This window comes from Mesoplodon bidens (assembly GCF_964165515.1).
Source record: "Mesoplodon bidens genome assembly, chromosome: 2".
NCBI classification, from domain to species: domain Eukaryota; kingdom Metazoa; phylum Chordata; class Mammalia; order Artiodactyla; family Ziphiidae; genus Mesoplodon; species Mesoplodon bidens.
In genome coordinates this window covers 46272290-46293545 of record NC_138177.1, presented here as the reverse complement: position 1 = coordinate 46293545, position 21256 = coordinate 46272290, and the positions used below count along the sequence as shown (strand labels likewise).

The 21256-nt window shown below is 36.4% G+C and overlaps 1 protein-coding gene across 6 annotated transcripts in view; it reads left to right on the top strand.

The window, feature by feature from the left end:
- RPS6KC1 (ribosomal protein S6 kinase C1) overlaps window positions 1-21256 on the top strand; it is a 205355-nt gene that overhangs the window by 169797 nt on the left and 14302 nt on the right. For all 6 annotated transcript variants that reach the window (XM_081221549.1, XM_081221553.1, XM_081221548.1 and 3 more), the window contains 2 exons: window positions 17722-17804; window positions 18904-18999. In XM_081221549.1, the coding sequence (XP_081077675.1) occupies window positions 17722-17804; window positions 18904-18999 (179 nt within the window). The remainder of the gene's footprint in view (window positions 1-17721; window positions 17805-18903; window positions 19000-21256) is intronic.

Sequence of the window (21256 nt, the reverse complement as noted above, 5' to 3'; positions counted from 1 at the left end):
CTCCTAAAATGTTTCACTTGGAAAAGTAGTTTGGCAGCTCTCATTTCTTTATTGAAGTTGAATTTTCGCTAGCAGTTGACAATATGTTGGATTTGGTTATCTCTTTAACCCTTTACAAAAGATAATTTGGGGGATAAAATCATTATATAATCCATAGTATATGTGTGTATGTATATTTATTAGTATATGATGTTAAATGGGTTTATACTTCTCTTAGAACTGGCCATGCATTCATAGAAATGTCAACTTCTTAGTGTTTAAAAGGACCTTTAAGTATCCTCTTTAATTGGATGATTTTTTTTTTTAATTTTAGAATTTTATTTTTTTATACAGCAGGTTCTTACTAGTTATCCATTTTATACATATTAGTCTATACATGTCAATCCCAGTCTCCCAATTCATCACACCACCACCACCACCCCCGCCACTTTCCCCCCTTGGTGTCCATACGTTTGTTCTCTACATCTGTGTCTCTTTTTCTGCCCTGCAAACTGGTTCATCTGTACCATTTTTCTAGATTCCACATATATGCATTAATATACAATATTTGTTTTTCTCTTTCTGACTTACTTCACTCTGTATGACAGTCTCTAGATCCATCCACGTCTCTACAAATGACCCAATTTTGTTCCTTTTTATGGCTGAGTAATATTCCATTGTATATATGTACCACATCTTCTTTATCCATTTGTCTATCCATTCATAGTCACAGAGGACTGACTACTTACTTACTTATTTAATTTTTGGCTGAGTTGGGTCTTTGTTGCCGCACTTGGGCTTTCTCTAGTTGCAGCGAGTGGGGGCTACTCTTCGTTGTGGTGCATGGGCTTCTCATTGTGGTGGCTTCTCTTGTTGCGGAGCACGGGCTCTAGGCACATGGGCTTCAGTAATTGTGGCACACAGGCTCAGTAGTTGTGGTGCAGGGGCTTAGTTGCTCCACGGCATGTGGGATCTTCCCAGACCAGGGCTGGAACCCCTGTCCCCTGCATTGGCAGGAGGATTCTTAACCACTGTGCCACTAGGGAAGCCCAGTAAATGGATGATTTTTAAGATGTGAGAGGTAGATGACTAAAAGAGTAAAATTCCTAAGGCTAAAAATGGATAAAATTTGAAATAAAAAAAGATGCAATGTTGTGATTTCAGTGATGTGCCATCCTGGCATTTTAGAGCAGATTTTAAAGAGTTCTTTCCATATTTGAGAAATTTTAGGAAGCACATTCTTCTTGTTTTGAAATAACCAAATATTTGACACAACAAGTTTCTCTTACTTTTACTGTATTGTCTTTGTTTTTTTAAATTAGAGATTTATTTCTGGGGGTGTTAGATCCTTTGCTGATAATTATAGGTCTCTTAAGCATATGAATTGGATTTGAGTTAGTTTCTGTCTGTTATCAGTGCAGATGGGGCTGTGTTTGTATCCAAAGTTTGTTCACCTTTTGCCTAGCATTCAGCCTCTTTGAATGGCCAAAGTTGCTTCACTTGTCACCCTCTGGCTTTCAGAGGAGGTTCAAGCTGATTGTATTGACATGATATGCTTAGTTGTTGATTAATACAGTATTTAATGCTTACTAGCAAACCAGCATTATTATTGATGCTAACATTGTTTCCCTGCATAATGGGAAATGATTATAATTAGGATTCAAAGAGCTATATTGTTTTTAGTTACAATTTTCATTGTTAAGAATTATTTCTGTATTGAGAAATAGCACAGTTTTTCAGTCTGCAAAGCAAATATACTAAAACTATTTTCTGAAAACAATGATTTAGATTTTCTTCTTACTGTTACACTCTTTTCTTTCCTCTTTCTTCCCCCAAATTAGGATTGTTTGATTTTATTTCTTCCTAGGGGTGATAGAGCATGCCTACATTTTTTTCTTTCTCAAATAGATAATATTATGCTGGCTTTTGAAATCTTATTAGTATGATTTAGTTAATGGGATAACAAAAAATGTCATAGTGAAATCACTTTATTATGGTTATCTGGTTTATTTTTTAACAGACCCTTCCCCTTTCTAATTTGATTATAAATAACATTTTAGGTACCAATGTATGTAAATAAATATATGTTAATTATAATGAATTTCAGGTTTTTAGGATCAAAATTAAATCTGGGAGTTCTTTTAAGTAAAACCTGTTAAATCCTGAAGTCAAGTGCAGTATAAACCTCACATCAAAACCAAATGTTTATGGGGCAGTTTAATGTTTATAACTGACTCTTTTTTTCCTATTTTTCTTCTTACTTTCTTGTTGAAAACTGTCTGTAAGGTTGTACTTTGGCTTCCTCGCAGATTATTTTTCTTCAAACTATAGGCATGTTCACTTTAACCTTCATAGCATGTGACCTCCTGCGAATTATAATATATGTGGAATAAAACCATACTACATACATCAGCGAATACATACTTTCAACTCTGTGTACTGAAATACAGTTTTGTGTACTGAATTTAATAGCGATCAGTTTCCAAGTTTTAATTTTTAAGCCTTTTCCCAGAAATCACAGTTCTCATAGTTTACCAGCAGGTGGCAGTCTACCATTAATGGATTTTTGCTGTCATCGTCCAGGTTGTCCTTCACTAACATTTGCAAAAAGCTGTAGTCTGAAGAAGGGCTTTGTTTTAATTATTTGCATAAAAGAATTGTACTTTCAAGCTTTGTAAGTTACAAAAGCGTTCTAGTATTATGGCATACATTGAACAATGTGGGAAGTCTCTCCATTCCTTGGGCCTATTAATTTGTTTTATCAACAGTATAAAACTCAATCAGTAATGACCTTAATTGAAAAGTGATGCTGGTGTTATAATTTAGATGGTCTTAAACCTAGAGTTGCAGAACTCAGTTAGGTGTGTGTACTCCTGCCCATTGCTTATAATGCAAGGGGAATTGGAACAAAAATTTGTGAATTACTGTCTGTTTCAAAACTGAATAGCAGTGCTACTGATAGAAATACAAGTAGACTTTGCTCCTCTTCTCAAAGGGGTGGGAGCAATGAGAAGCAGCTAATGTTTCAATGCTTAAAAATCACAAATCAATGAACACACGGGGACATAGAGTACTAAGTCATCTTTTGATCTGTCCTTTGCAATACTAAGGGTTGAAGTAATTCTCCTCCTACATCCCCTTGCCCTCCTGTTTCCTAACTCTAACCTTAGTATTTTTGTCCAAGTAACTCTAAAGCATGTTAAGCAGCTGATGTTTGGTTAGAAAGTAAAGTTGTCACAAGATTATGATGAGAACGATTCACTTCTGTTTGAACAGCATGCAACCTCTACCCCTACCACGCCTCCCTCCTGGGAATCCTTATCGCACATTTGTCCTAAAAACATTATCCACCTGCCCTGTACTTTATAATATCAGCAGTGTATCTTTTTATCTTGTGGATGATGTGCCTTTATATTTTGAGAAAAATTTCCAGTAACAGATTCGATTTACATGGACAGAAACTTGAGCAAATGCCAAACTAGCAGGGGGGCCATTATTCTGCTCTATAAATAAGTTTAAAAAAGAAAACACACACACAGAAACCTGTGAATCAACATGTTTTGGTCTAATTGAGGGGAAAAGCAAGACAGATAAATTTTGAAATGCAAATGATCACCTTCTGTTATTTAAGTGTAGTTTCTGCCAACTTTGCGATCTTAGATTTTAAAAGTCATAGTCATTTCAACGATGTATACTACCAGGGTTGTCCGATGTTCACAAGTTTCTACAGTGAAATGAAGAACTTTTTTTAAAAAGTTGCCACTTTTTTATATTAAGGAAAATAAATCCAACAACAGAAAGACAAAAACCATGGAGCTTTTTCTCTGTCTACATCTGTGAAAAAGCCAGCAAATAAATGGCTGCAGCTGCAGACCCATCAAGAGGGTCTTGAGAATACGAATTCACTGATCAAACCCAGCCCTGTTTTCAAAGTAGAAGCCGTTCCTTTTAGGTTCACTTTGTATCCTTAGATTATCTAGGATGATTCTCTAGAAAGGTTTTATTTTAAATAAACATCATTCATGGTAAATGGGTTCCTTTCATACCACAGAAACACAGAACGGAGTTCTGTGAGAGCAAAGAGCAAAGAAATAGTCCCCAAAGTGGGAATAGGTTGTATAGCATGACGATATAAATATAACACTGTCTAGTTTCCATATGAGGAGAGTTTTAGATATTTTATTAAGAGATGTTTAGACAGATTCTTCTATTTTTTTGTTATGAGAGATTATAGAATAATCTGGAGAATTATAGAATAACTGGAATTAATTGGTTATTCTTCTCCAGAGGGCGTCCTTGAAGTTACTCTGATTTTATTTCAATTTGTATATACACACAAACACACATGTATTTAGAAGATTTAATGTGCTTTATCATTGGAACTATTAATTTATCATAATATAGAATAAATTTTTTGTTATAGTATTTTAAGTATAAAGGAAAAATAAAATGTCAAGAAAGTATTTATTTTTTCTTTTACCAGTATTTTTTTCTTAGCAGTCTCGTCTCTCATCATAAAAAAGCAGCTAGAAAATAGAACTTATTAAGCACATAAAACACAAAAGACTGGATTTGAAAGTTTAATATGCAATCTAAGACAAGTGAATAAAATTGTGTATATGTTAGTTATTATGCTAACATAATCACTTAAGTTTCTCATTCTAGTCTTAAGTTGATATGGTATCCTATGAGTGTGTCCTTCACCTTTAGTTTCCACCTGATTATGAGCCTTTATAAATGCTTGAAATTTACATTGATATTTCTCATTGAATACTTTTCACACTTGAGAATTTATAGGTGAATATGTGTGTAAATTGAAGAAGTCCAAAGTGCTTTTTACCGCAGCCCAATCTCCACGCTCCCAGATGTCAAATGACAGCTTTGCTTCCTCTCTTAGGCGATTTCACACTTGGAAACAGCTCACAGCTGACGGTGAAAAGTGAAACATAGAAAAATCATGCTGATAACTCTCTGCAAAATTCAGTTTTAGAGCATAACATTTATTTACTACTACTCTTTGCTCTTCTAGCCTGACTTTATCAAATAATCCATGAATATATTTTTGGGGCGTAGTCTCCCCTGCCTTTCTTCATACGCATGCTTTACACATGATTAGTTGCTTTTTAAGCATGGTGCTCTGTGTGATAGTTATGTATTTGATAATTAGATCTAGGACTCAGACCATGGATGGTTTAAAAATACCATGAGGGCATTGTAGGTTTAAGACTTAGAATGTTACCATGAAATTGAGAATTCCCAAAACTCAATATTTTTCTAACGTCAGCCATTAACTCATTGCATGACATTGGGCAAGTTATTTAAGACTTTTTAGGCCTTAATTTACCAGTAGTAAAATAGATTTTTAAGAGCTTTTTTCTTAACATTTTATTTTGAAAAATTTCAAACATACAGAAAAGTCGGAAGAATTGTACACCCATATTTACCCATCACCTAGATTCTGCAATTAACATCCTATAATATTTGCTTTATCATATATCTATCTGAAACAGATTTGTTGAATATTAAGAAGATCACAGATATCAAAATTCAAGTCCATCTTATTAAGGGCAAGAACTTTTCTGCCGAGAAATAAATACTGATTTCCTGTCTAACATCAGTAAGGTTAAAAAAATTATTTCACTTGGAGAACTTTCTAAGTATTCTCTTTTTACTCATTTATAGTTTGCACATAAAGTATATAATATGGAATTGAGGAATTTATGGAAACTGTTTTCATTTGCAGGAAAAAAGCCAAGGCAACTTTTGAGTAGGGTGAAATTTAAATGCCAAGATTTTTAACAAACAAAGCTGTTTAAAAGAAGAAAGAATCATTTAGATCTGAGAATTTCTGTGTCCTGGGTAACTTCACCATGCGTGAGGAGTCTAATTTTAGGCACGTGAAGTTGTTAGAGAAAGCAACTGAATATAGATGTATATTTTGAAATAATGTTATAACCAGGAAATATGACTACATCCCTAGTCCAGTCTCCCCCCGCCCACCCCCGCCAAAGGAGAAGGAAGAAAAAGGCAAGAGGGAGCTATAGAAATAACTTTAAAAGAATGAAATATTTGTGGTTAATATTTAAACATTATGTTTCAAACAGGAACTGTTTTGTTTGATTTACCCTTAAGCAAAACTTCAACAGTAGCTCCCATGTACATAGTAAATGTTTTAATGTTTTCCTCGAATGATTAGCAAGTACTTTTAATCTTTTGCCTTTAGTTCCTAATGTTATATAACTCACTCTATGTCTTCTTTGAGAGAACCAGTATCTTTTCAATTTTGCCATAGAATAGCGGAAATTTTACACTGAGGAAAATTCCCTGCCGCACTCCACTCCTGTATACTGAAGAAGCTTGTGCCATGAGTATATTAGGCTAAGCAAAAAGAGGTTCAAGTCAAGTCTTAACCTTGTCCAGAAGGGCAAGACCCTTCTGATGGAAAGAAGATTGAAGGGTTACTTTATACATGTTTGAGGGTCTGAAACCTTGGGATCCATCCCTAGGTAGGGTATATCCTGGAGTCCTCACAAACCCCCTAAAAATGGGCCAGTCACCTTCACCTCTGCATTAAGGTCACTCCATATTGAAATAGACCCATTCTGAAACCATACTTCTCATCAGGCCAGAATGTGATTTGTCTCTAGTGGTGAGAACGAGACAGAGTAATAGCAGAGTATTCAGTCCGTGTTATTCGGCACCTTAGTGAATAACACATTAATTCCTCTTAAGGGAAGAAATTCTTGAGCTGTTAGAACTAGAGAATCGATAAGGGTGAAAGAATTGATAGTGTATTTCACCCCTCCTGTATAAGCACAATATCTCTGTACATTTTCTAGTACTACCTGATACTGGGGAATAGGGAGTTTACTTCAAGCTTTAGATTATTAAAAGGAAGTTAATTTTAACTTCTTATTTACATCTTTTTCTTTATGATCTTGGACAAATTTTTTTTTAGAAGAGGAACACAAGATTAGATACTTACTGTTTTAAGTAATAGCTGCAGTGTAATGCTTCTTAATTTTAAGGTCTAAATGGATTTTTGGCAACTGTTCAGTTAATTGGTCTCACCACCATATTATTATAAAGAAGAAAGTGAAGTATCTTTTACTTGTGGTATTTAACAAAGAAGATGTAATGCTGAGTTCAACATTATGTACCAGAACTATTGGCTAGCTACTTTGACCAAATCATCAGTTTTTATACCATGTAAAATCTTGTCAGTTTGAATCTCCAGGAAGTAACCAGGCCTGACTCCTTCTAAACAATTATTCATAAATACTTCCTTCAAATAAATTTTTAAAAATGCCAAGGTTTTAAAAAATTGGTGATAAAGCAAATAGAATTCCTGAAGCTCCGTTAATAGCAGTGCATGTAGCTCTGCCTGCCTAACACAGCAACAGAGCAGCAGGGAGAGAGAGAAAACTGCGCCTGTCATTTTCACAATTTTCAGTTAGCCTTTTTCTCATCAATCAACTGTAATGGCTTTGGTTGAGTAACACTGTGACACCCGATGGCTATTCAGAATGGAGTTGTGATATGATCAATGGAAAATGGAGCATGCTATTGGTTTTTTTCCTACCAGAAACGCAGGGTGAGAGTAAGCAAGATTGTATAGAGCTCAGAATTATAATCAGTCAACCAGAAGTCATATGGTAGTTACCTGTTTCTTAGTTTATCTCACAAGAAAACTGTATAGTAATGATACCTATAAACTTCCTCGAACAAGTAATTTTTGGCTCTGGAATGCTGAATCTAGTTAAATCAAGGATCTTTGACGCAAGTTGTGCAGATAATTGCAGGAAAACTCAGAACATGGTTGCCAGGTCACCACGACAACAAGGAATTAAAAGCTGGGTAGTGGGAGAAGCAGAATTTTGTTAAACCTTGCCTGAATTAGTACTTACGTTCAAGTCTCCGCAGTACAACCCAAGGCCCCAGGTTTCATATAATTCAATTGCCTGAAAACCAACTGAATTAGTCATGTGGTGGCGGCAGGAAGCAAGTCTAGAGACACGGATGAGCCAAGAAGGCACGCGTGTGGAAGGGGGGCAGCACCGCCTCTCTCCCATCACCGTGGGGGGCGTGTGCAGGAATGCTGAGCCCCAGCTGCTGCAGGTTCTCCCCTTTGGAAAGTGCTCGCCCCTGTTGCTGGTCTTCCCTGATAACACTCCCATGAGTTAGAGCAATGTGATACCAGCAACTTTTAAACAGTTCATATTCTCTACTCGACCAATAAGGCATTTGAATCATCGATTGAGTAGGATGTTGAAGGACTTTATGGAATGTGCAACAGATAACTGGGCAGCCAGCATTTTCTGAAATGTCAATAGAACTATATAAATATAAATATAAAATAAGAAAAAAGGAGCAAAATGCCCATTTGAAAGGATGGGCTAGGAAATGCAGATTCCAGGCTCTAGAGTTACTCAGATGTTATCACCAGCTTATCCATTGGAGCACATTTCATGTAATTGTGTGTCTAGATTCCTTCCATTGAACAGGGACAGGGGAAACCTTGATTTATCTCCCAGTCCTGTCTTCCTCCTCCCAGGGCTTTCCAGTTTCTTTACCACATGCCATCCGTGCCAGGACAAACTGTAGCAGTCATTGTGTTCTGCAGAGGGGAGCCCTGGAAGGTGTCCACTAGACCACCCCATTTTAAGCCACCATCATCTCTTGCCTGGACTCCTGCAGTCCTCAGCTGACTGACCTCCATTCTTGCGTTTCAGCCAGCAGCCAGAGTATGCTTTAGATAATGTTGAAAACTTTCTGGCCTACCACATGTAAAGGTGCAGGAGGACTTGATGTAGATCTCTGTGCTCAATAGACTTAAAGAAAATGCATGTGATGAGGCCTTTGGAGGTGTTTTGATTGCACTGTGCTACAAAACACAAGATAGAGATAGTTGTTCAACAAACATTTATTAAGTGCCTTCTATGTGCCAGGTACTATGCCTAGGAGCTAGAAATAAGGCATAATTGGTTTAATATTGACAGTTACTTTTGAAGATGTGTATAAAAAGAAGAGACTGTTCAAACAGAAGACATACACAATTGGTTAACTAGGACATTAATAGACTTTATAGGTGAATAGTTATGTTTATAGAATTGTAATTTACCAAGCTAACATAAGATATGCTTAGCTGTCCCTCTTCTCACAGTTTAGTTCCATGTATTGTTGGATATATAAAGAAAAAAGAAATGCTTTCTTCTGTGTTTCTTTCTCTTAGCTCTTTAGTCATCAGCTGTAGTGGAAGACTAATGCTCAGCCCCTGCATAGAAAATCTTTATACACAGCAAGAGCTGCTGAGAGAAATTGACTAGAATTTTATAATTCTAGTCCCTTTCAATTAGCAGCAGATGCTGCAGGGAAAGACTGTGTAGGAACACAGGACTAATGTTTGCATGCTCTAGCTAACATGGAATGCTCATTGCAGAAGAAAGACGTTCTTTTACCCTTGGTCCAAGTATGTCACTAATGATAGATCAGATTTTTTTAAAAAAAACTTAAAAAAAAGAACTATCTAAGGCCATTAATGGAAGTCTTGACTCCCTTGGAAGAAAGTTAACAAACTAATTGTAATAGTGTTTTAAAGCTTACTGAACACTTACAGAATTTATGGAAAATTTAGACACCACAGCTTTTTTTCTGATACTATAAAAGTGTATATGGTGCTTAATTTTAAGGTTTATAAGAATGTGGCTCAATTTTTATATTGAGCTCTCTTTTATTCTAAAAGCTAATGTATTTTTCTTACTTTTTTTCTTTTTCCTAAAAGAGAGAGTTGGAATCCTTAAGATAAGGTATTTAATGTCAAAATTTAAAATATTGTTTTGGAAAAAAAGCCCTGTGCATTTAGAAACTATATTGCACCCCCCCGAAAGTATACTTACTGCTGACTATCATTTTAATGTATTCTGTAGGTTTGTGGCTTTAAAATTGTTCCATCATTCTGATATTTGGATAAAGTGCTCTATCGTTTATGTAACTAATTCTTTCAACATCTAAATGTTGGTTTAATTTGACCATTATATAAACACATGATTTGCAACAATTGTTGCTTTTCCACTGAGTTTTATATGACCTCTTAGTAACAGTTCCACAGTTACTATAACTTTGAAGTGAAGAGAAATGAGGCATCTAAGATTCTGTTTATTTAAAAAAGTGTAGTTAAGGAAAAGAGTTTGGGAGAAATATTTAAATACTTGCTCTAAATTAAAATAGAAATTCTCTATATGTGAAATTCTCTTCTAAGAAAACTCTGAATTTACTGTATTTCCTATCATATCCTGAAAGGAAGACAGCAACAGTAGAACATACTGCCAGAGGGAGGTCATGGAATTGTCTCTAAAGATTTTTGGAATGGGGATGGGTAGCTATTTGTTGTGATCAGTAGAGGTAAGAAGAAGGATGTGATGACCTGTGTGGGTCTCCCTTAGTGGAGAATCAAGTGATGTCACCAGTCTGAAAATGTGCCTTAACAAATCCATCAAAGAGCTAAATGTAGAATATCATATTCCCTTATTTATCAAGCACCATAACAGTAATGTCTCTTAAAGAAAAGTAAATTCTGAATTTGGGAATTCACAGTTACTTAAAATGCAAGGTGATTCATCTTCTTTTTTTCCTTTGTTTTTATTTTTTATTTATTTTAACATCTTTATTGGAGTATAATTTTTTACAGTGGTGTGTTAGTTTCTGCTTTATAACAAAGTGAGTCAGCTGTACATATACATATATCCCCATATCTCCTCCCTCTTGCATCTTTCTCCCACCCTCCCTATCCCATCCCTCTAGGTGGTCACAAAACACCGAGCTGGGTGGTTCATCTCTATAAAGCTTTATAGGAAGGTTGGTGTTCATTTATAAAGCTTGAGTTTGAGATGCATTTTCCAGCTTTTAAAATTCTCTGTACAATTTCCAGCATAGTTATTTCTGAGTCATGTCTTTGACACATCCATGTGGCTTAAACTATATAGCCCTAAAAGGCAGGGCCTGGGCCAGTAGATAGTATATGTCATGGTCTCAGTAATGCTGGGATCAAATGGTCTCTCCAGTGTCTTTCAGACTTTCTCAAGTCTAAGAGTGTATACTTTGCTTCTTTCCCTTCACTTCTTGTACAGATAGAGACATTTTACGGTTTCCTGAGTCCAGGCTTTCTGTTTTCTTGCTCTTTTACTTTTCAGGAGCACGGCTTATTATAGTACAGTTTGGGGGTCAGATTAACATTATTATTTTTGGCTGTAAGAGGGAGACTTAGTAAACTCTATCATAGGACTATAAAACTCTCTTAGTCTATGTTTTAGCAAGCCCTTTGACAATATGGGTTACTAAGGCAGCATTATTTTCCTGAGAGTTGTCCTGGCTTGTTGAAGAGTGTTCTGTGAGGTGTTAAACATGAGTAAAACAAAGGTAGGCAAGGCACATTTTTACGTTGTGGTATCTTTATTATTTTATTTAAACTTGTTTATTCACTTGTGAATTATGATAGTTTGAATCATTAGTATGAATCCATAAAATTCTATATTGTGTTAGAGTGTGAGGATTGATAGTGCTAAAATGGGATTTCTAGAATTTTACTAAACTGTTCTCACATATTTGATGTCCTCCAAAACTTTTGGATGAGTTGAAATCTAATCTGGAGCTGATTTTGTGTCTCCATTACATTAAAAGATGGTAACAGTTAGATTTAGTGACACTGATTCATTTTGCTTGCCACCAGGTCTCTTAGGGAAAGGAAGGGTGGCTGTGTGTAGAAAGGAGAAGGACGAATGTGGAACACTGGCTCACTTTAGCATAATCCCACTCTTTGGGCATCTTAGGTTAATGGAGGGAGAAGAAGTTATGAGAAAGGCTCATGAGTGCTTTTGAAAACACTTTCAGGATTGTAAAATTACAGGTAGAAAGAATGCTAGAGGTCTGGCTGTCCTCATTTTCAGAGAAGCTAAAATACCCAGCCAGGCTCAAACAGTAGCAGAACTAGAGCCCTGTCAATACATTTCTTTGACTCAAAGACAAAAATTCAGGATTCTTTGATATCACTGTCTCTTTTTGAGTTTTTGTGGGAATAATCTGAGGATTTGTTTGTTTTCTTAGGGAATAGTTTATTTTTCCCCCTGATCCCTTTGCTTAATGCTTATAGCCCTGCTGTCCTTGTGGAGAATAAGGATACCTGCTTTACCACCCTGGAAACTGCAAATATAGAATGTAGTGTCAGGGGAAGGGGCATGCATGGGAACTGAATACGTGGGGTTTTATAGTGAAAATATTTTGAAAATTGACAAAGCAGTGGAGAATTTATCCGCTAATTTTTTTTTTTTTTTTTTTTTTTTTTTGCGGTACGCGGGCCTCTCACTGTTGTGGCCTCTCCCGTTGCGGAGCACAGGCTCTGGACGCACAGGTTCAGTGGCCATGGCTCACGGGCCCAGCCGCTCTGCGGCATGTGGGATCCTCCTGGACCGGGGCACAAACCCGTGTCCCCTGCATCGGCAGGCAGACTCCTAACCACTGCGCCACCAGGGAAGCCCCTATCCTTTAAAATTTTTTTCTGCTTTTTTTCCCACCAGAGATTTAAAAAATTCAAGGTAGGGAGTTTAAAGAGATTTCTCAGCTTTACTATGTTATACTTTAAAAGAACCCTCACAAATTTATTTGATATTTCTTTATATTTCTTCATATTCTCTGCTTTTGACTTTGGACACAACATACCTGACTGTTCACCTGGTGTTTGTAGTAGCTATCATGTAGCTTTATATATGAATCAGTACTCTTGGTTTATGCTTAAAATTTTGTATAGATTTTGCAAGTAAAGCAGTTTTAGAGTATTGGTTTTGACAGCCACACAACCTCAGTCTTCTTTTGGGCAATGCAATTTCAAGGTATATCTTTAAAATTTTAATCTAAGAATTATTGATCTATAAGGGATGTTGAAAAGACAATCAAAATCTTTCATTCTGATTATTAAAAGAAAGTGAGGGCTGCCCTGGTGGCGTGGTGGTTGAGAGTCGGCCTGCCGATGCAGGGGACACGGGTTCGTGCCCCAGTCCGGGAAGATCCCACATGCCGCGGAGCAGCTGGGCCCGTGAGCCATGGCCATTGAGCCTGCGCGTCTGGAGTCTGTGCTCTGCAACGGGAGAGGCCACAATGGTGAGAGGCCCAGGTACCGCAAAAAAAAAAAAAAAAAAGAAAGTGAAATTCTATTTTAAAACCCTAAAGAAGAAATTATGTTAAGTATCTTCTTCCAGTTGTTCTAATATTTAAGTTTCCTGAGCCGTTAGGAAGTTCTTCTTTGTATCTTATCTAAATATAGAACTCTTTGTTGTAGTTCAGAGTCATCTATTAAAATCAAGGACAGTTGGTCAGGATGTCAGTTTCACATTAATTAATGAATCCTTAATATAAAGTCATTTTGAAGTGGTTCAAGCTGCACTGTTAAGGGGATGGAATTAAAACTTGTTCAGTGTCTTTTGTCCAGATTTCCATGAGAAAAAAATTAACTTTTCGCAGTTGCTATCCTTCTTTATTAGCCCAGTCAGATTAAAGATGACATTCAGCCTAGTTGTCTTCAGACTTTCAGAAGCAGTTTTTCTTAGATGGGATCAGTAGTTTCTTTAGGCCAAGTGCCATTAGAAAGCTTAACCAATGACAACCAAGAGTGGGGAGGAAAAAGAGAATAAGGCGAGGGGAAAATCGAGGAAAGATGGGAAAAGAAATGGGGAGTGAATGAAGTAGACTAAGGTTGATGGTGCTAGGGCGTCACCAGCAGTTATATCAGGTGCCACGTGGTGCATCCCGCATCCTGGACCAGAAAACGAGCCGACTGAAAATGGGAATTAAATTAACTTTAGGGCCTGCTTGGGTCTCTTGCTACTGTCTGTGTTGCCTGACGTTCAGACTGGTGCTTGTCAGACACTAGCATCCACATTTGAAGCAGTATGTTGGTCATTATCTACCTGTTAAGGACTCTGGCAGAAAATTGTGAGGGATTTCAAAGCAGCATAAAAACCAGTGAACCTAGTTCTTAGACTCCTTAGTTGAGCAAGGTCACAGAAACCAATAAAGGAATAACACCTTGTCTGTCTCCTGAAGTGCCTCTTAAACTTTTCTACCCAAGTACTTCTGACTGTAGCGGTGATGTGAAATGGGGACCTCCGAGACTAATAATATGATCCTGAAGTTTCTTTGAAGTCATTATCTTGCAGATCCATGCAAGGATTACATTCTGTTCCATAATGGGTCTGTGTTTCTTTTAATAATAAAACAACATCCTACCACCTCCCACACATATAAAAATCTTTGATGCTCAGGAGGATGCACTGTGCTTATGGTAGCATCAGAGATCCCCCTCCCCCTACCACGTGCGCACGCATGCGTGCGTGCACACACACACACTCTCTCTCTCTCTCTCTCTGACACATTTCACACCCAGCGCACATTCCCAGCAGTGATTTGGGAAGCAGGCACAACGTGTAGCATTTGGTGGTCTAGGCTACATTGGTGATGGCACTTTGGACCTTTTGGAGAATTTGAAAGCTCCCTTTATAAATTATATTAGTCACTGATTACATTGCATAGACTTACCACAATAACCCTTTGCTCAGTTCTGACAGCAAACCTTTGTGAGCAGAGACTTGGGGTGTGATTCTAGTCTACAGCTCCTCAGGGCATGTTCTTAGACCCTATAAAACCATCTGATCTTCACAGCTTTCTCTGAGCTGACTGGGTCAGGCATTCCTCTTTTCCCTGAACACACAAATACAGTATTCTTTCTCCTCCAAAGTCATTCTACCCAAGTAAGTTCTCCGTAAGGATGCTTGGAAATTTTAAGTAATTCACGTACAATGTTAAACACAGTTCCTTACATATGGTAAGCAGTCAATGGATGTTAGCTACTGTTTTGTTGTTGCAACTATCATTATTACAATATATGCCTACTAGCAACCTTCAGACATGGAAAGTGAGACTTGGAGGTTGCATATTCAAAACAGATGGCTGATCAATAATTTGGGGTCTTGAGTTGTGAATATGTAACACCTTTCTAAAACTAAGGAGTATATACTGCTTGCTTTATGATTAAAGAAAATGGCATAACTTAAATTCTTGAGCAAGATATTTAAAAATAAAGCCATTAACTCTGAAAACTGATTTTAGTTTCACATTATTTAGCAATGTGGTGAGTACATAGTGTTCTGTGGAGGAATAGTGCCTAGCAGGGGACCTAGTTCGTACTGCTTATACGTGTTTGAATGAATCTTGATAGGTTGAGACCTCATTATAGAGACCTGAATATATATACATGCCTGGTTAAGCAAGACATTTGAATGTTATTTAATGTTCAGTGAGAAGCCATTTCAGAATTTTGAACAGGGAAGTGATGTAATCCATTGCCTGCCTTAGACTGGAAGGAAATGTGCAAAAGGTTATATTTGATAACAGGGCTATGGTAAATTTCTTCTACTTTTCTGAAGTTTCTAAGAACACATCCTTTTTAAAGTTTCTGGAGCACACTTCCAAAGATGATGGTGGCTCTCTATGGGGAGCTTGGGAATGGGGGTGCGGGCAGTGTATTTGAATCTGGGAGGGGTAACATAAGTACTTTGAATGAGAGCCCCCAAGGAATTGTCCTTCAAGAAAATCACTGTTTTAGGGAATCCTTAAGTATCAGAATCATAGATTATAGAGCTAAATTTAACCTAGAGGTCCTCAGATCTCACCCTCGTGTTATGGATGAGATCAAGTGAATTCCTCAAGGCTCTTAACCCAGGACTTCTGATTCCTATTCCACTGCTGTCTCTAATATACGATACATTAAAGTTTTAGAGGATCGCTTCTTGGCCTTTTGGCTAAGATCACGTGTAAAGTTGTAGAAGAAACTGTAGGCAAACAGACTCTTAGGGAGGACTGGCCTATATAGCTTAATCTTTCCTGCTCCAACAAGCCTGAATGTTTTCATGCCATCTTGCTATACATTTAAAATTGTACCACTTAGATATTCATGTAGGTTAATAAGTATAAGAATGAAAATAAAAATCTCACCATCCCAGAGGCAAAGCACTAAAACATTTTGTTACATTTTCTCACCAGTCTTTTAAAAGTATATGTATTTTAAAAATTAAGATTCTATTGTTTTATAGCTTGCTTTTTAAAATTTAATATATCCAGACATTTACTTATATACCTAAACCTTGCGTGAATACATCATTTAAAATGCTTATGTAGTAACATTTCATTGAATTCATGTGTCAAAACATGTATAATTAAACCTCTATTGTTAGATAGTAAGATAGTTCTCAGTTTTTCAAGCATGCTGCTATTTTATGAATGCACATGGCTCTCGGAGGAAGCCTTTTGGTCATTCACACAATAATATGAGTTAGTTAAATATCTATGTTTTCTTTTTACCACCTAGCTGAGAGCAGCTAATTTTGAGAATGGAGGTTGTGATTTGGCATGTAGCACAATAAGCGGAGGAAAGATGGGTAGGAGCTGGTGTGAAGGGTATAGTTGTACATAGGCCTTGTGAAGCCCAGAATACGGTAGGTGCAGGGATAAGGAAGGAGGTTGCTGAAGTGGAGTAATTTCAGTATTTTGCATAGAAATGGCTCTTTTTTTCTTTTTCTGATCCATATGACCTTTGCTTCAAGACTTAAAACTCGAGCTGTGTTATGATTTTTTTTTGGTTCTCCAACACAGTAGATTCACTAAGTATTGGTTAAAAGGCTGGGGCGCCTGAGCACCACTTCCACTTATTATTGTGCAAGTTCCAATCTAACTACTTAAAACCTTTTCAACATGATTGTTGTGAGTTTTGGGCTACCTGCAGACAAATAATAAGCATGTTTTGTCAGTTTAATGGAAATGAAAGGGCAGATATATTCAGGCTTAGTGACTAATTGAATGTCATTAGGAAAGGACAAGAAGACATCAAACATGACTTAAGAGCTAAAAGCCTCAAAAATGGTGAAATGAGGAGTTATTGCTGATTTGTGAAGAAAACTGAAAGATGACACCTGAAAACTCGTATTACATCTCAGGAACTTGTGCTGGTGAGAGATAGTGATAACACAGATAAAACTGTAATTTGGAGATATTCTAAAAGCCCTCATCTTAGCCAGTAGTTTCAGTTGTGGCTTAAAATACCGTATCTATCTGTACTTCCGAATAATAAAATGGGTAAATTTGCATTTCACATCCTCCTTCTTTAGTTGAAAACAGTTGGTTATTTAGGGGAGGGATCATACTATAACTAGGTCCTAGTTCTGCTTCTGGTTTACTATATGACATTGGACAAGGCATTTCACCTCTCTGGTTTCTAGTCTGTAACTCAAAGGATAATTAATACTGGTTTAGATAATTTTTGAAGTTCCTTCTGAAACCTAGAGTCTTTATTTCTAAAACAAAAAATGACCCCTGAGATAGGGCTGGCTGTACATTCTCAAATTTGAAAAATTAAGCAAAATGTTCATCTAGTAGATTCATGTAACTTTTAAGTATAGCATCTTGAAGGTGTCCCTCTATCAACTAAAGAACAAATGTCTCAGTTTAATATATGACTGCATAAAAAAATGCAACCACAGTAGGTGACCAAAAGGATAAGTAACTTTCAGGAATTTTGAAAACCCAGTAGTATTTAGTATGTGCTCTCTCAGCATTAAAAAGGTCACCTTGCTAATACATGTTAATTTTGAGAGTTTAATTGACCTTTGGAATGTTAATATCAACCTTTTTTGGTGTGTTTAGAGGTTGGAGCAATCACGGAAGAAACTGAAGCCTGTGATTGGTGGAGTTTGGGTGCTGTCCTCTTTGAGCTTCTCACTGGCAAGGTAAGCAGTGACCTGGAGGTTTATTAACTTAATCCAGATGTTACCTTATTTCAAATTGAGAATATTTAGCCTTTGCCTTTAGTTTTTAGGTCAGGGACTAAGTAAGAAAACCTTGATACCAAAAAGGGGGGGTGCAGAAAAATGCATGTTTATCAAGATTCCAGATTTTTAAAAAAGTTGAATTCTATTACATTGAATAAATGTATGGTAAAATTCTGTTATGTCACACTGTTAGTCCATAGCAAGATATAAGACTACACACTCTTTCTCTTCTTTTTCTATGAGTCAGTTTCAACAGAGTTAAATCTGTAAGGTTCATGTAAGGATTTAAATTCTCTGTATGTTTTAAATACCTGTCTGAAACCAGGAGGGAATTATCATTTTAGAAAATTAATGTAGATATTAAAGGTAATATTATCTTTTTTCTCAATACTGTAATTTTTCCTGTCCATTCTGGCTTAACAGAGAGTTATTGATCAGAGAGAATTTATACTCTCTCTGATCAATAACTTTTAAGTAAGATATTTGAGGTTAATAGTTGATAGATTTTAATTGAGTATTGTGCAGATTGCCTCCTGGGATGAAAACAGAGGAAATGAACAGTCATACCTTTCTTTGTAAGTAGTCATCTACCTTAAATATGTAGTTAATACTGAGCGCCTAACATGGTTGTGGAATACACAAGTCACCTGTACATATATTTAAACCATAAAGTGCTATACATATATAAAGCATTATTATTAACAAATTTTCAACTTTGAAGGTATTTAAGAACACTAAAAAATTTGAGATATCAAATCCCATTTTAGTTTTTGGGTATAATGGAAGTTTTTCTATTATGAGCCACTCTCTTTATAACTAAGGGAAAAGGGTGAGTGGCCTAAGCTTATGATGTGATTTTGATGACTGTCTGTATTTCAGTTAGAGTTCTGTGGGCTCATAGCCCTTGTCCTAAACTGCCTAGAGGGTACTGTGGTGATTACTGCACCTCCAGTTAAGGTGGTTGTTGAGCTTTCTGTATTTGCTGTCCATAAACCCTGTGATGGAACAGAATATGATGTTGTTTGGGATAAGAAGTGTACCTGATTGATTGTTTCAGACTCTGGTTGAGTGCCATCCAGCAGGAATAAATACTCACACTACTTTGAACATGCCAGAATGTGTCTCTGAAGAGGCTCGCTCACTCATTCAACAGGTAATTTAATTGACCTATTGGCCAAGTATATCAGCCATGCAAATTAGCAGAGCCCACAGCTCCAAAACCTTAAAGAAATTAGTTTCAGACAAGAAGGACCCTTTACTATTACAAATTCAGAACTAGTACTGTATATCTTTAGGCTTCTACTATTATCTGAGTATTGGTGATGTCAGAGAGAATAGGTAAAGCTTGTTGGTATTATTTATTTATTTATTTATTTATTTATTTTAAATCCAGGCTAATGTTTAGTCAATTCCATATATCTGTGTAGGTGTGAGATTTAAGTATTGGCTTTTAGCTAGTCTGGAGCTGCTCTGTTACATTTTGTAACCATATGTGAATGGCTATGTTCTTTTCTTTTTTTTTTTTTAACTTTTTAAAGAGTTTATTCCTTAGAGTTAGTCTCGAGATAGTATATGGTGAATGGCTATATTTATAAACGTAGGAATGGGCTACTTAGGAGAGAAGTGGTAGAAAATCTTGCCAAGTTAGATCACTTGTAGATCCATTCATGGAACTTGAATATTGGTGTCAGTTGGTGTATTTCTGGTGGCTTTGAAGAAAGAGACTATTGATAATTAAAGTTCAGTATCCCAGAGGTAGGCTTGGAACTCTAGTGAGCTCCTTAAATTGATTCGCCATGTGTAAAATGCTCACCTAGTTTTGAAGAGCAAGTTTTGATGAGTACACTGAGGGTTGTTAGCATTGAGGTGTGATAGGCTCACAGCAAATCAGCAAGAATTGTCAGGACTGTGATCCCCTATGGTTTTGGGAAAATATCAAGGGAAAAGTTATTTGAAAAAGATGAAGAACTAAGATTTTTGTTTAATGAAACATGAATTATTTTTTAAATCAGGGAAAATAAAATTTGTAAAAAAAAAAAAAGAGAGAAGGGGAGGGGAGAATATATTAAGAAGAGTATTACCCAGTATTCTCTTGAGCTGTGATTTTTGTTCCATTCAACGAATATATGTAAGGCATAGTGTCATAAGCTACAAACTTGAGATTCACAAGTAATTATATCACAGATGGATTTAATAAAGGCTATCAGAGAGGTTTAAAAAAATACTTTGGCGAGTCAGGATAAAGAGGTGTAATAATTGATGCAGTGGTGGTATTAGGAAAGTTTTTGTGTAGTGAGTGTTATTTTTGCGGAGCCTTAGCCAGAATTTTGGCATTGCAAGTTTGGATGTGGGAGAATAACTGGGTGGAATGAAAAGCTTGAACAAAGGCAAGGAAGGAGTCAGAAAGACTCAATTTGGGAAATCAAAAGTTTGGTTTATCTAGAGTACAAGGATGAATATAGGGATGAGTAAGTAGATGAGAATGGAAAGAGAAGTTGGGGCTCTCTTATCATGAACACCAGGGGAGAATGATAGTATTTAATTAAGTAAAAAATTGAGATTTGGAGTTTTTGTGCACAAGAGTGAAAGGATCAGAGTTGTGCTTCAGGAAGATTAATTTGCCCAGACTCTGTAAAAGCTAAAGAAACGTAATCAGGTTGGAAATAGTGAGATGAGAGTACCCTGAGCACTTTGTAAAAGGATTAAGAGGTAATGCAAAGATACATAAAACATTTCATTCTAATGGGCAAAAAGGACAGCTCCTCATTTGATTTCATATTCTTTGTTGTGGCACAGCAAGGTAAATTCAAAGTATTTTTTTGGCTATTAATTTAAGGAAGGCTAGCAACTGCTATTTTTTGTTTCTCTTTCTTAAAGAAGTAGTCATTATTATATAATATTGAGAATAGAATTCCCCACATTAATTAATAAAGGTCTGTTACTCCTGTATATCAGAATTTATATTGTAAAGGAGTCTGAGCTTAAGATATGTTAAGTTCCCAAATACAGATATGTATAGCTTATATAGTTAAAGCAGCATTCTGTCATTGGCCTGCCTAAGGAAACTACCACTCATGTTGAGGAAACATCATCAGGAAAGGGAAAAGGGGTCTCTTGGCATGATTAGCAATTTGTCATTTTGACTTTCCTCTTCCACTACCTCATGGTTCATAAAGGTTATTTTAAAAAATCACAAAATGATTTATGTGGAAAGAATTATTCCACTTTGAGGAGATTTTCCCCTTTGGTCTTTTCAGCACCTTGCTTTCTTCCTAGATTTCATAATTCCCTGTACCCATGGTTTAGTCATCTCAGTCCAAGTGAATGGTACTAAAGTAAACATAGTTACATTTTAAATGCAGTTTAAAAAAAAGATATTTACAGTTTACAGATCCTCAGAGCATGGATGT